The sequence below is a fragment of the Coregonus clupeaformis genome, chromosome 20, assembly GCF_020615455.1.
Source record: "Coregonus clupeaformis isolate EN_2021a chromosome 20, ASM2061545v1, whole genome shotgun sequence".
Lineage (NCBI taxonomy): Eukaryota > Metazoa > Chordata > Actinopteri > Salmoniformes > Salmonidae > Coregonus > Coregonus clupeaformis.
The window spans coordinates 58,897,474-58,912,738 of record NC_059211.1 but is presented as its reverse complement, the minus strand read 5'-3'; the positions used below and the strand labels follow the sequence as shown (position 1 = coordinate 58,912,738).

The window sequence follows — 15,265 nt, the reverse complement described above, 5'->3', positions numbered from 1 at the left end:
TTCGGTCCGCACTGTGAACCCGAATGAATACTTTGAAACACTAGGCATACGCTCTGTTCTATTCCTCTTGCGTAAATCTGAGCTGGGGGGGGCGGGGATTTTTAATTGGCGCATTTCAAACTGTCCTTTTGTGAGGGGCAGCCGGGAGCTAGTTCTGTACAATGGAGAGTGGTGGGGGTCGATAAACCAGGAGGATTCTCTATAACTAGTTCTGTACAATGGAGAGTGGTGGGGTCGATAAACCAGGAGGATTCTCTATAACTAGTTCTGTACCGTGGAGAGTGGTGGGGGTCGATAAACCAGGAGGATTCTCTATAACTAGTTCTGTACAATGGAGAGTGGTGGGGGTCGATAAACCAGGAGGATTCTCTATAACTAGTTCTGTACAATGGAGAGTGGTGGGGTCGATAAACCAGGAGGATTCACCATCATCGTTTAAATCTGTTTGAGAACATTTTGGCTTCCCAGTAAATTACAACAGCGATGGACAGAGAGTATGTCGCCAACGGTGATGGACAGAGTTGTGGATAAAACATTAACAGTATGTCGCTCAACGAGAATCTGCAGCTGCCAACACCTTAAACATGTTGACTCATTTACACCGACATCACTCCAGTATACCCGACATCACTCCAGTATACCCGACATCACTCCAGTATACCCGACATCACTCCAGTATACCCGACATCACTCCAGTATACCCGACATCACTCCAGTAGACCCGACATCACTCCAGTAGACCCGAGCAAGACCCGAGCAAGACTGAAACGCAAAGGAACAACACAACATCATCTCCCCTCAGCTCATAGCTCACTCTTGTAATTTCTTTGTCCCGGTCAGGCTGAATGCTATGTTTCTATGTTTTAGTCTTCTGGTTTCTAGCTGCGGATCAGTGTGTTATAAACCATAAGATCATCAGTGGCTCTCAGTGGTTGAGAATAGGGAGGTTCTGCACCGTGAAAGTGCTCGAGTCACGTTACAAACTTCCCTCCATTTCAGCAAACGGATGTAGTATCTGCTCTATATAAGCAAACCAAAGCCTACGTTTTCAATGAATTGGTCAATGCACTGTGTTGCACTGCAGCATCACATGTACCAGAGTGTCAAGATGGCGCCGACAGACATGGCAGCTCTGCTTCTAGCTCCTAAGCAACAGACATGGCAGCTCTGCTGCTAGCTCCTAAGCAACAGACATGGCAGCTCTGCTTCTAGCTCCTCAGCAACAGACATGGCAGCTCTGCTTCTAGCTCCTAAGCAACAGACATGGCAGCTCTGCTTCTAGCTCCTAAGCAACAGACATGGCAGCTCTGCTTCTAGCTCCTAAGCAACAGACATGGCAGCTCTGCTTCTAGCTCCTAAGCAACAGACATGGCAGCTCTGCTTCTAGCTCCTAAGCAACAGACATGGCAGCTCTGCTTCTAGCTCCTAAGCAACAGACATGGCAGCTCTGCTTCTAGCTCCTAAGCAACAGACATGGCAGCTCTGCTTCTAGCTCCTAAGCAACAGACATGGCAGCTCTGCTTCTAGCTCCTAAGCAACAGACATGGCAGCTCTGCTTCTAGCTCCTAAGCAACAGACATGGCAGCTCTGCTTCTAGCTCCTAAGCAACAGACATGGCAGCTCTGCTTCTAGCTCCTCAGCAACAGACATGGCAGCTCTGCTTCTAGCTCCTAAGCAACAGACATGGCAGCTCTGCTTCTAGCTCCTCAGCAACAGACATGGCAGCTCTGCTTCTAGCTCCTAAGCAACAGACATGGCAGCTCTGCTTCTAGCTCCTAAGCAACAGACATGGCAGCTCTGCTTCTAGCTCCTAAGCAACAGACATGGCAGCTCTGCTTCTAGCTCCTAAGCAACAGACATGGCAGCTCTGCTTCTAGCTCCTAAGCAACAGACATGGCAGCTCTGCTTCTAGCTCCTAAGCAACAGACATGGCAGCTCTGCTTCTAGCTCCTAAGCAACAGACATGGCAGCTCTGCTTCTAGCTCCTAAGCAACAGACATGGCAGCTCTGCTTCTAGCTCCTAAGCAACAGACATGGCAGCTCTGCTTCTAGCTCCTAAGCAACAGACATGGCAGCTCTGCTTCTAGCTCCTAAGCAACAGACATGGCAGCTCTGCTTCTAGCTCCAAAGCAACAGACATGGCAGCTCTGCTTCTAGCTCCAAAGCAACAGACATGGCAGCTCTGCTTCTAGCTCCTAAGCAACAGACATGGCAGCTCTGCTTCTAGCTCCTAAGCAACAGACATGGCAGCTCTGCTTCTAGCTCCTAAGCAACAGACATGGCAGCTCTGCTTCTAGCTCCTAAGCAACAGACATGGCAGCTCTGCTTCTAGCTCCTAAGCAACAGACATGGCAGCTCTGCTTCTAGCTCCTAAGCAACAGACATGGCAGCTCTGCTTCTAGCTCCTAAGCAACAGACATGGCAGCTCTGCTTCTAGCTCCTCAGCAACAGACATGGCAGCTCTGCTTCTAGCTCCTAAGCAACAGACATGGCAGCTCTGCTTCTAGCTCCTCAAGCAACAGACATGGCAGCTCTGCTTCTAGCTCCTAAGCAACAGACATGGCAGCTCTGCTTCTAGCTCCTAAGCAACAGACATGGCAGCTCTGCTTCTAGCTCCTAAGCAACAGACATGGCAGCTCTGCTTCTAGCTCCTAAGCAACAGACATGGCAGCTCTGCTTCTAGCTCCTAAGCAACAGACATGGCAGCTCTGCTTCTAGCTCCTAAGCAACAGACATGGCAGCTCTGCTTCTAGCTCCTAAGCAACAGACATGGCAGCTCTGCTTCTAGCTCCTAAGCAACAGACATGGCAGCTCTGCTTCTAGCTCCTAAGCAACAGACATGGCAGCTCTGCTTCTAGCTCCTAAGCAACAGACATGGCAGCTCTGCTTCTAGCTCCTAAGCAACAGACATGGCAGCTCTGCTTCTAGCTCCTAAGCAACAGACATGGCAGCTCTGCTTCTAGCTCCTAAGCAACAGACATGGCAGCTCTGCTTCTAGCTCCTAAGCAACAGACATGGCAGCTCTGCTTCTAGCTCCTAAGCAACAGACATGGCAGCTCTGCTTCTAGCTCCTAAGCAACAGACATGGCAGCTCTGCTTCTAGCTCCTAAGCAACAGACATGGCAGCTCTGCTTCTAGCTCCTAAGCAACAGACATGGCAGCTCTGCTTCTAGCTCCTAAGCAACAGACATGGCAGCTCTGCTTCTAGCTCCTAAGCAACAGACATGGCAGCTCTGCTTCTAGCTCCTAAGCAACAGACATGGCAGCTCTGCTTCTAGCTCCTAAGCAACAGACATGGCAGCTCTGCTTCTAGCTCCTAAGCAACAGACATGGCAGCTCTGCTTCTAGCTCCTAAGCAACAGACATGGCAGCTGTGCTTCTAGCTCCTAAGCAACAGACATGGCAGCTCTGCTTCTAGCTCCTCAGCAACAGACATGGCAGCTCTGCTTCTAGCTCCTCAGCAACAGACATGGCAGCTCTGCTTCTAGCTCCTAAGCAACAGACATGGCAGCTCTGCTTCTAGCTCCTAAGCAACAGACATGGCAGCTCTGCTTCTAGCTCCTAAGCAACAGACATGGCAGCTCTGCTTCTAGCTCCTAAGCAACAGACATGGCAGCTCTGCTTCTAGCTCCTAAGCAACAGACATGGCAGCTCTGCTTCTAGCTCCTAAGCAACAGACATGGCAGCTCTGCTTCTAGCTCCTAAGCAACAGACATGGCAGCTCTGCTTCTAGCTCCTAAGCAACAGACATGGCAGCTCTGCTTCTAGCTCCTAAGCAACAGACATGGCAGCTCTGCTTCTAGCTCCTCAGCAACAGACATGGCAGCTCTGCTTCTAGCTCCTCAGCAACAGACATGGCAGCTCTGCTTCTAGCTCCTCAGCAACAGACATGGCAGCTCTGCTTCTAGCTCCTAAGCAACAGACATGGCAGCTCTGCTTCTAGCTCCTAAGCAACAGACATGGCAGCTCTGCTTCTAGCTCCTCAGCAACAGACATGGCAGCTCTGCTTCTAGCTCCTAAGCAACAGACATGGCAGCTCTGCTTCTAGCTCCTAAGCAACAGACATGGCAGCTCTGCTTCTAGCTCCTCAGCAACAGACATGGCAGCTCTGCTTCTAGCTCCTCAGCAACAGACATGGCAGCTCTGCTTCTAGCTCCTAAGCAACAGACATGGCAGCTCTGCTTCTAGCTCCTAAGCAACAGACATGGCAGCTCTGCTTCTAGCTCCTAAGCAACAGACATGGCAGCTCTGCTTCCAGCTCCTAAGCAACAGACATGGCAGCTCTGCTTCTAGCTCCTAAGCAACTTTGCAGTATTTCTTTTTTTTGTGTTATATCTTAAATTATTAGCCCAGAAAGTTTTTTTTGTTATAACATACAGCCAGAAATAACTTTTGGATATCAGTGGCGGTAACTCACCAGCATTACGACCAAAAATAAGACTTTCCCAAATTGGATCCTTTGTTCGTACCCCCCAGGGCAACTGAACTTATCCCAGAGGCTGCTCCAAGACGCTGCCTGCGGAGAAGAGGTATTCGGAGTGGACTTCTAGTCCGACTCAGGAGGCGTGCACACCATCCACCACTTCCGAGTATATTGCTCGCTAATGTTCAGTCTCTGGACAATAAAGTAGACGAGCTCAGGGCGAGGATCTCCTTCCAGAGACACATCAGGGACTGTAACATATTCTGTTTCACGGAATCATGTCTCTCTCCGGATATACTGTCCCCGTCCATACAGCCAGCTGGGTTCTCAGTACATCGCGCAGACAGGAATAAAGAACTCTCCAGGAAGAAGAAAGGTGGAGGTGTATGTTTCATGATTAACTACTCATGGTGTGATTGTGATAACATACAGAAACTCTAGTCCTTTTGTTCACCCGACCTAGAATACATCACAATCAAATGCAGACTGTATTACCTCCCAAGAGAATTCTCTTCGGTTGTAGTCCCAGCCGTGTATATTCCCCCTCAAGCCGATACCACGACGGCCCTCAAGGAACTACACTGGACTTTATGCAAACTGGAAACCACATATCCTGAGGCTGCATTTATTGTAGCTGGGGATTTTAACAAAGCAAATTTGAGGAAAATGCTACCGGAGTTCTATCAACACATTGACTGTAGTACTCGCACTATTCAACGCTGGTCTGACCAATTGGAATCCATGCTTCAAGATTGTTTTGATCACACGGACTGGGATATGTTCCAGGTTGCTTCTGAGAATAACATAGACGAATACACTGACATGGTGACTGAGTTCATCAGGAAGTGTACAGGGGATGTTGTTCCCGCTGTGACGATTAAAACCTACCCAAACCGTGGATAGATGGCAGCATTCGCGCAAAACTGAAAGCACGAAGCACTGCATTTAACCACGGCAAGGTGACTGGGAATATGGTTGATTACAAACAGTGTAGTTATTCCCTCCGTAAGAAAATCAAACAGGCAAAACGTCAGTACAGAGACCAAGTGAGGTCGCAATTCAACAACACGAGACGTATGTGTCAGGGTCTACAGACAATCACGATTACAAAGGGAAAACCAGCCACGTCGCTGACACCGACGTTTTGTCCCGGACAAGCTAAACTCCTTCCCCCGCTTTGAAGATAACACAGTGCCACCGACGCGGAGTGTTTACGGACATATTCAATCTCTCCCTATCCCAGTCTGCTGTCCCCACTTGCTTCAAGATGGCCACCATTGTTCTTGTACCCAAGAAAGCAAAGGTAACTGAACTAAATGAAGTGCTTTGAGAGGCTAGTTAAGGATCATATCACCTCTACCTTACCTGTCACCCTAGACCCACTTAAATTTGCTTACCGCCCCAATAGATCCACAGACGATGCAATCGCCATTACACTGCCCACTGCCCTATCCCACCTGGACAAGAGGAATACCTATGGAAGAATGCTGTTCATTGACTATAGCTCAGCCTTCAACACCATAGTAACTTCCAAGCTCGTCATTATGCCCTGGATCTGAACTGGGTCCTGGACTTTCTGACGGGCCGCCCCCAGGTGGTGAGGGTAGGAAACAACACCTCCACTACACTGATCCTCAACACAGGGGCCCCACAAGGGTGCGTGCTCAGCCCCCTCCTGTACTCCCTGTTCACCCATGACTGCGTGGCCAAGCACGCCTCCAACGTTTGCAGACGACACAACAGTGGTAGACCTGATAGCCTACAGGGAGGAGGTGAGGTCCCTGGCGGAGTGGTGCCAGGAAAATAACCTCTCCCTCAACGTCAACAAAACGAAGGAGCTGATCGTGGACTTCAGGAAACAGCAGAGGGAGCACCCCCCTATCCACATCGACAGGACCACATTGGAGAAGGTGGAAAGCTTCAAGTTCCTCAGCGTACACATCACTGACAAACTGAAATGGTCCCCACACAGACTGTGGTGAAGAACCTCAGGAGGTGGAAGAAATTCACAAACTTTTACAGATGCACAATTGAGAGCATCCTGTCAGGCTGTATCACCGCCTGGTACGGAAACTGCACCGCCCGCAACAGCAGGGCTCTCCAGAGGGTGGTGCGGTCTGCCCAACGCATCACCGGGGGCACACTGCCTGCCCTCCAAGACACCTACAGCACCCGATGTCACAGAAAGGCCAAAAAGATAATCAAGGACATCAACCACCCGAGCCACTGCCTGTTCACCCCGCTATCATCCAGAAGGCGAGGTCAGTACAGGTGCATCAAAGCTGGGACCGAGAGACTGAAAAACAGCTTCTATTTCAAGGCCATCAGACTGTTAAACAGCCATCACTAGCCGGCTACCACCCGGATACTCAACCCTGCACCTTAGAGGCTGCTGCCCTATAGACATGGAATCACTGGTCACTTTAATAATGTTTACATACTGCTTTACTCATCTCATATGTATATACTGTATTCTACAGTATTGTAGTCACTCTGACATTGCTCGTCCTAATATTTATATATTTCTTAATTCCATTCTTTTACTTTTAGATTTGTGTGTATTGTTGTGAATTGTTAGATACTACTGCACTGTTGGAGCTAGGAACACCAGCATTTTGCTACACCCGCAATAACATCTGCTAAATGTGTCCAATGTGACCAATAAAATGTGATTTGATTTGAGTGGGAGATGTACCGTGCTCCAGATACGCCCCCAGGAGGCATGCAGCGTTCGTAACCAAGATGGAAGTGGGAATCTACTCCCAACTGGTAATTACTAATGGGGAAAATATCATCCGGAGCTCACACTTCCCCCACATGCTGACCTCTGACCTCACCTACTAAGGAAATTACCTCAATAACAGCATGTTCGGCAGTTAAATACATCAACAAAAACATTCTGTATATAAAGCTATCAATGTGTTTTTTTTTAACTACACTGCTCAAAAAAATAAAGGGAACACTAAAATAACACATCCTAGATCTGAATGAATGAAATAATCTTATGAAATACTTTTTTCTTTACATAGTTGAATGTGCTGACAACAAAATCACACAAATTATCAATGGAAATCAAATGTATCAACCCCATGGAGGTCTGGATTTGGAGTCACCCTCAAAATTAAAGTGGAAAACCACACTACAGGCTGATCCAACTTTGATGTAATGTCCTTAAAACAAGTCAAAATGAGGCTCAGTAGTGTGTGTGGCCTCCACGTGCCTGTATGACCTCCCTACAACGCCTGGGCATGCTCCTGATGAGGTGGCGGATGGTCTCCTGAGGGATCTCCTCCCAGACCTGGACTAAAGCATCCGCCAACTCCTGGACAGTCTGTGGTGCAATGTGGCGTTGGTGGATGGAGCGAGACATGATGTCCCAGATGTGCTCAATTGGATTCAGGTCAGGGGAACGGGCGGGCCAGTCCAATGCCTTCCTCTTGCAGGAACTGCTGACACACTCCAGCCACATGAGGTCTAGCATTGTCTTGCATTAGGAGGAACCCAGGACCAACCACACCAGCATATGGTCTCACAAGGGGTCTGAGGATCTCATCTCGGTACCTAATGGCAGTCAGGCTACTTCTGGCGAGCACATGAAAGAAATGCCACCCCACACCATGACTGACCCACCGCCAAACCGGTCATCCTGGAGGATGTTGCAGGCAGCAGAACGTTCTCCACGACGTCCACAGGGCGCCAGTGGCGAATTTGCCAATCTTGGTGTTCTCTGGCAAATGCCAAACGTCCTGCACGGTGTTGGTCTGTAAGCACAACCCCCACCTGTGGACGTCGGGCCCTCATACCACCCTCATGGAGTCTGTTTCTGACCGCTTGAGCAGACACATGCACATTTGTGACCTGCTGGAGGTCATTTTGCAGGGCTCTGGCAGTGCTCCTCCTGCTCCTCCTTGCACAAAGGCGGAGGTAGCGGTCCTGCTGCTGGGTTGTTGCCCTCCTACGGCCTCCTCCACGTCTCCTGATGTACTGGCCTGTCTCCTGGTAGCGCCTCCATGCTCTGGACACTACGCTGACAGACACAGCAAACCTTCTTGCCACAGCTCGCATTGATGTGCCATCCTGGATGAGCTGCACTACCTGAGCCACTTGTGTGGGTTGTAGACTCCGTCTCATGCTACCACTAGAGTGAAAGCACCGCCAGCATTCAAAAGTGACCAAAACATCAGCCAGGAAGCATAGGAACTGAGAAGTGGTCTGTGGTCACCACCTGCAGAACCACTTCTTTATTTGGGGTGTCTTGCTAATTGCCTATAATTTCCACCTGTTGTCTATCCCATTTGCACAACAGCATGTGACATGTATTGTCAATCAGTGTTGCTTCCTAAGTGGACAGTTTGATTTCACAGAAGTGTGATTGACTTGGAGTTACATTGTGTTGTTTAAGTGTTCCCTTTATTTTTTTGAGCAGTGTATATAATTAGTTTACAATCATGATAGCTGTGCTTTTAGTTTATGGTTGACGCAGCTTGTTGGCCATTAGCCAATCTGCGGTTCTCAACGAGTTGAAATCACATGGATCCAACTGGTATTTTCGACTTCACAGCTGGTAAATTCCCACCTGGTTACGAACGCAGCATCCGAGTGGAAACAATCCTTTTGCAACAGACAATGCAAGAAATGGCATTTAATTTTCCCGCTGTAACAAAACCGAACTGTGACCCCCAAAACCGCAATACGTACTGAACCGTGGGTTTGGTGAACTGTTTACACCCCTAATTCATAGAGCACTACTTTTGACCAGGGCCCAAATGAAGGGTCTGAGGTATAACCTTAAAACACCCAAATTGCATTTTATACTTTAGCTCCAATAAAACATTAAAACACAGAATCAAACGATTTCTTTATTCTCCTGTCAGAATGTGTTAATAATGGTAAATCACAACATTAAAGCTTACTAACAGTGTGTTCTTCATGTGTCTGCAGGTGAGCATAGCGTGTCCAGAGAGGATGGAGCCCATCACCAAGGTGTCTCACATCCCCCCCTCCCGCTGGTCTCTCATATGCAGCCTCTGTAAACTGAAGACTGGAGCCTGCATACAGGTGAGTCATGCTGTCTGCGCGGAGCTAGGACTGCGTGTTTGTAGTAGCTAGTGAAATGTTTGTATTAGTTGTGTGTCAGGATCAGTCAATGAACCCATCCTTATCCTCTCCATCCCCCAGAGTTCAACCCTCCTTATCCTCCTCCATCCCCCAGAGTTCAACTCTCCTTATCCTCCTCCATCCCCCAGAGTTCAACTCTCCTTATCCCAGAGTTCAACTCTCCTTATCCTCTTCCATCCCCCAGAGTTCAACTCTCCTTATCCTCCTCCATCCCCCAGAGTTCAAGCCTCCTTATCCTCCTCCATCCCCAAGAGTTCAAGCCTCCTTATCCTCCTCCATCCCCCAGAGTTCAATCCTCCTCCATCCCCAAGAGTTCAACCCTCCTTATCCTCCTCCATCCCCCAGAGTTCAAACCTCCTTATCCTCCTCCATCCCCCAGAGTTCAAACCTACTCCATCCCCCAGAGTTCAACTCTCCTTATCCTCCTCCATCCCCCAGAGTTCAAACCTCCTCCATCCCCCAGAGTTCAACCCTCCTTATCCTCCTCCATCCCCCAGAGATCAAGCCTCCTTATCCTCCTCCATCCCCCAGAGATCAAGCCTCCTTATCCTCCTCCATCCCCCAGAGTTCAAGCCTCCTTATCCTTCTCCATCCCCCAGAAATCAAACCTCCTTATCCTTCTCCATCCCCCAGAAATCAAACCTCCTTATCCTCCTCCATCCCCCAGAGTTCAACCCTCCTTATCCTCCTCCATCCCCCAGAGTTCAACCCTCCTTATCCTCCATCCCCCAGAGTTCAACCCTCCTTATCCTCCTCCATCCCCCAGAGTTCAAAGATCCTTATCCTCCTCCATCCCCCAGAGATCAACCCTCCTTATCCTCCTCCATCCCCCAGAGTTAAACCCTCCTCCATCCCCCAGAGTTCAACTCTCCTTATCCTCCTCCATCCCCAGAGTTCAACTCTCCTTATCCTCTTCCATCCCCCAGAGTTCAACTCTCCTTATCCTCTTCCATCCCCCAGAGTTCAACTCTCCTTATCCTCTTCCATCCCCCAGAGTTCAACTCTCCTTATCCTCTTCCATCCCCCAGAGTTCAACTCTCCTTATCCTCCTCCATCCCCCAGAGATCAAGCCTCCTTATCCTCCTCCATCCCCCAGAGTTCAACTCTCCTTATCCTCCTCCATCCCCCAGAGTTCAACTCTCCTTATCCTCCTCCATCCCCCAGAGATCAAGCCTCCTTATCATCCTCCATCCCCCAGAGTTCAACCCTCCTCCATCCCCCAGAGTTCAACTCTCCTTATCCTCCTCCATCCCCCAGAGATCAACCCTCCTTATCCTTCTCCATCCCCCAGAAATCAACCCTCCTTATCCTCCTCCATCCCCCAGAGTTCAAGCCTCCTCCATCCCCCAGAGTTCAACTCTCCTTATCCTCCTCCATCCCCCAGAGTTCAACTCTCCTTATCCTTCTCCATCCCCCAGAAATCAACCCTCCTCATCCCCCAGAGTTCAATCCTCCTCCATCCCCCAGAGTTCAACTCTCCTTATCCTCCTCCATCCCCCAGAGTTCAAAGCTCCTTATCCTTCTCCATCCCCCAGAAATCAACCCTCCTCATCCCCCAGAGTTCAACCCTCCTCCATCCCCCAGAGTTCAAAGCTCCTTATCCTCCCCCATCCCCCAGAGATCAATCCTCCTTATCCTTCTCCATCCCCCACTGTGCTCGGTGAAGAACTGCACCATTCCATGTGCCGTGTGCCTTGTAGTATATGTCTGTATTATTCTGATATAGTTAATGATGTGTATATTCTGTTGTGTTGGGTCTTATCCCTCTCAGTGCTCCGTGAAGAACTGCACCATCCCGTTCCATGTGACGTGTGCCTTCGAGCACAGCCTGGAGATGAAGACCATCCTGGATGAAGGAGACGAGGTGAAGTTCAAGTCCTACTGCCTGAAGCACAGCAAGCCCAAGAACCAGACCTCCTCCGACCCACCGGCCCCCGGCCTCAGCCCCTGTCAGCCAGCCCACAGCAAGCAGCCCAAGGCAGGCGAGCCAGGCTCCGTTCTCAGCCCGGCCCGGCCCAAACCCCCCATAGACCCAGAGAGGGGGGGCCTGAGGGCCCAGAGGTTATTAGAGCTGGAGGAGGGGTTTTATACTCTGATCCACCCTGAGGAGCTGGCCCTGAACCTGGGCCTACCTCGCACCCTGCTGGACTTCATCTACCAGTACTGGAAACTGAAGAGGAAGAGCAACTTCAACCGTGCTCTGCTGCCCCCTAGTGAGGAGGAGAACCTGCTGCTGTTGCCTCATGAAGACAGCATCCACACACGAATGAGGATGTTCATGCACCTCCGACAGGACTTAGAGAGGGTTAGTATTACTTATTAGTTAGATATTTAATATAGATATATTAGAAGACAGCGTCTACATACGAATAAGGATGTTCCTGCAGGACTTAGAGAGTGAGTGGTTGATTACATTATATCAGGGCTCTCCAACCCTGTTCCTGGAGAAACCCTCCTGTAGGTTTTAACTCCAACCCTGTTCCTGGAGAGATACCCTCCTGTAGGTTTTAACTCCAACCCTGTTCCTGGAGCGATACCCTCCTGTAGGTTTTTGCTCCAACCCTGTTCCTGGAGAGAAACCCTCCTGTAGGTTTTAACTCCAACCCTGTTCCTGGAGAGATACCCTCCTGTAGGTTTTCAGTCCAACCCTAATCTAGCACACCTGATTCTAATAATTAGCTGGTTGATAAGATGAACCAGGTTAGTTACAACTGGTTGGAGTTAAAAATCCCCAACTGGCCCCCGAGCCAAAAAGTTTGCCCACCTCTGATTTAGAACATACCCTTCTCTGCCATGTTGGGTCAACGTCTGCTCTCTTGACGGCCATGTTGGGTCAACGTCTGCTCTCTTGACGGCCATGTTGGGTCAACGTCTGCTCTCTTGACGGCCATGTTGTGTCAACGTCTGCTCTCTTGACGGCCATGTTGGGTCAACGTCTGCTCTCTTGACGGCCATGTTGTGTCAACGTCTGCTCTCTTGACGGCCATGTTGTGTCAACGTCTGCTCTCTTGACGGCCATGTTGTGTCAACGTCTGCTCTCTTGACGGCCATGTTGGGTCAACGTCTGCTCTCTTGACGGCCATGTTGTGTCAACGTCTGCTCTCTTGACGGCCATGTTGTGTCAACGTCTGCTCTCTTGACGGCCATGTTGTGTCAACGCTCTGCTCTCTTGACGGCCATGTTGGGTCAACGTCTGCTCTCTTGACGGCCATGTTGTGTCAACGTCTGCTCTCTTGGCCGGCCATGTTGTGTCAACGTCTGCTCTCTTGACGGCCATGTTGTGTCAACGTCTGCTCTCTTGACGGCCATGTTGTGTCAACGTCTGCTCTCTTGACGGCCATGTTGTGTCAACGTCTGCTCTCTTGACGGCCATGTTGTGTCAACGTCTGCTCGCCTGACGGCCATGTTGTGTCAACGTCTGCTCTCTTGACGGCCATGTTGTGTCAACGTCTGCTCTCTTGACGGCCATGTTGGGTCAACGTCTGCTCTCTTGACGGCCATGTTGGGTCAACGTCTGCTCTCTTGACGGCCATGTTGTGTCAACGTCTGCTCTCTTGACCGGCCATGTTGTGTCAACGTCTGCTCTCTTGACGGCCATGTTGTGTCAACGTCTGCTCTCTTGACGGCCATGTTGTGTCAACGTCTGCTCTCTTGACGGCCATGTTGTGTCAACGTCTGCTCTCTTGACGGCCATGTTGTGTCAACGTCTGCTCTCTTGACGGCCATGTTGTGTCAACGTCTGCTCTCTTGACGGCCATGTTGTGTCAACGTCTGCTCGCCTGACGGCCATGTTGTGTCAACGTCTGCTCGCCTGACGGCCATGTTGTGTCCCCTGCAGGTGAGGAACCTGTGTTACATGGTGAGTCGGAGGGAAAAGCTGAAACTGTCTCAGAGCAAAGCCCAGGAGCAGATCTTCAACCTCCACGTCAAACTGCTCAACCAGGAGGTCTCCGCTGGTAAGATACTGGTTGTGTCTGTCTGTCTGTCATCTCTCTAGGGTGGAGATTGGGACTCATGGTGTTTCTCTCTCCAGGTCTGCCTGTGTTGTTCCCGGTGGAGAGCATGTTGTTCCGGCCTCCTCCCAGAATCACCCTGAAGCTGAAGATGCCCAAAGTGTCCCTGGGTAATGGGAAGACCGGCTCCAAGTCAGGCAACGGCCCCCTCTGTCCGGATAACAGCGGGAACGTTCACCAACACAGTGGGGGAGGAGGGGGGTTGGGGGAGGGGGGGGGGAAGGGTAAAGGGGGAGGGAAGCCTCCACTCCATGGGCGAGGCAGGAGAGAGGAGCGCTCCAATGGCAGTCTACTCTCTACCTCAGGTCAGTCACGTAGGGAGGGCAGTACCGCCACTGGACCAGCACTGACCAACAGTACGGCCAGGGGCTCAGCCCTGCCTACTGGCAAGCCCCTGACTGGCAAAACCTTAACGGGTAAACCCCTGGCGCTCCACGGCCACTCCTCCAATGGAAATGTCAAACTGGACCCAGAGCGGGCGGGGCACGTCCCCAAATCCAACGGTGTGATGGAGAAGATGGTAGGCGTGGCCCAGAAGGACAGCGCCTGTCAGACCCCCAGCGAACAGGAAGCCATTGAGGGGTCAGGGGTTAAGGCCAGCCAATCAGCCAGCTTCAGGAGGTCAACCATGGAGCACTTCAACCAGTCCTTCAAGGAGGCGACAGTCAGCTTGGTGCGGACCACGGAGGACCTGCGGGGGGACAAGCTGTCCCAGGGGGGTAAAGGCTCCAGATCAGCCAAGGACCGGCCCTGGGCCAAACCAGCTTCTGGAGGCTCCCAAGGACCCAGTGGTACCAGACCACCACCCTACCAGGAGACGGACGGATATTGCCCGGACCTGGAGCTCAGTGACTCGGAGCCAGAGGCTAAAGGTCAGAGGTGGAAGCAGGGTAGGGGGGGCCAGGCGGGGGGAGACTACAGCAGGGGGAACAGCAGAGGGAAGCAGGGCCTGGGGAGGTCCAGTAGGACCTCAGAACAGAGATGACACCTACTGTAAACACCTGCCCCAGCTCTGCCACTCCCTCTCTCACCTACTGTAAACACCTGCCCCAGCTCTGCCACTCCCTCTCTCACCTACTGTAAACACCTGCCCCAGCTCTGCCACTCCCTCTCTCACCTACTGTAAACACCTGCCCCAGCTCTGCCACTCCCTCTCTCACCTACTGTAAACACCTGCCCCAGCTCTGCCACTCCCTCTCTCACCTACTGTAAACACCTGCCCCAGCTCTGCCACTCCCTCTCTCACCTACTGTAAACACCTGCCCCAGCTCTGCCACTCCCTCTCTCACCTACTGTAAACACCTGCCCCAGCTCTGCCACTCCCTCTCTCACCTACTGTAAACGCCTGCCCCAGCTCTGCCACTCCCTCTCTGACCTACTGTAAACACCTGCCCCAGCTCTGCCACTCCCTCTCTCACCTACTGTAAACACCTGCCCCAGCTCTGCCACTCCCTCTCTCACCTACTGTAAACACCTGCCCCAGCTCTGCCACTCCCTCTCTCACCTACTGTAAACACCTGCCCCAGCTCTGCCACTCCCTCTCTCACCTACTGTAAACACCTGCCCCAGCTCTGCCACTCCCTCTCTCACCTACTGTAAACACCTGCCCCAGCTCTGCCACTCCCTCTCTCACCTACTGTAAACACCTGCCCCAGCTCTGCCACTCCCTCTCTCACCTACTGTAAACACCTGCCCCAGCTCTGCCACTCCC

General features: G+C 51.1%; 1 protein-coding gene across 4 annotated transcripts in view; it reads left to right on the top strand.

Moving 5' to 3' along the window:
• The window catches only part of LOC121534194 (protein Jade-3-like), a 45,657-nt gene extending 31,057 nt beyond the window's left edge, over nucleotides 1-14,600 (top strand). For all 4 annotated transcript variants that reach the window (XM_041840745.2, XM_041840747.2, XM_041840743.2 and 1 more), the window contains 4 exons: nucleotides 9,365-9,481; nucleotides 11,313-11,846; nucleotides 13,380-13,497; nucleotides 13,575-14,600. In XM_041840745.2, coding sequence (XP_041696679.2) covers nucleotides 9,365-9,481; nucleotides 11,313-11,846; nucleotides 13,380-13,497; nucleotides 13,575-14,539 — 1,734 coding nt within the window. In that variant the 3' untranslated portion in view covers nucleotides 14,540-14,600. The remainder of the gene's footprint in view (nucleotides 1-9,364; nucleotides 9,482-11,312; nucleotides 11,847-13,379; nucleotides 13,498-13,574) is intronic.
• The last annotated feature ends 665 nt before the right edge of the window (nucleotides 14,601-15,265 follow it).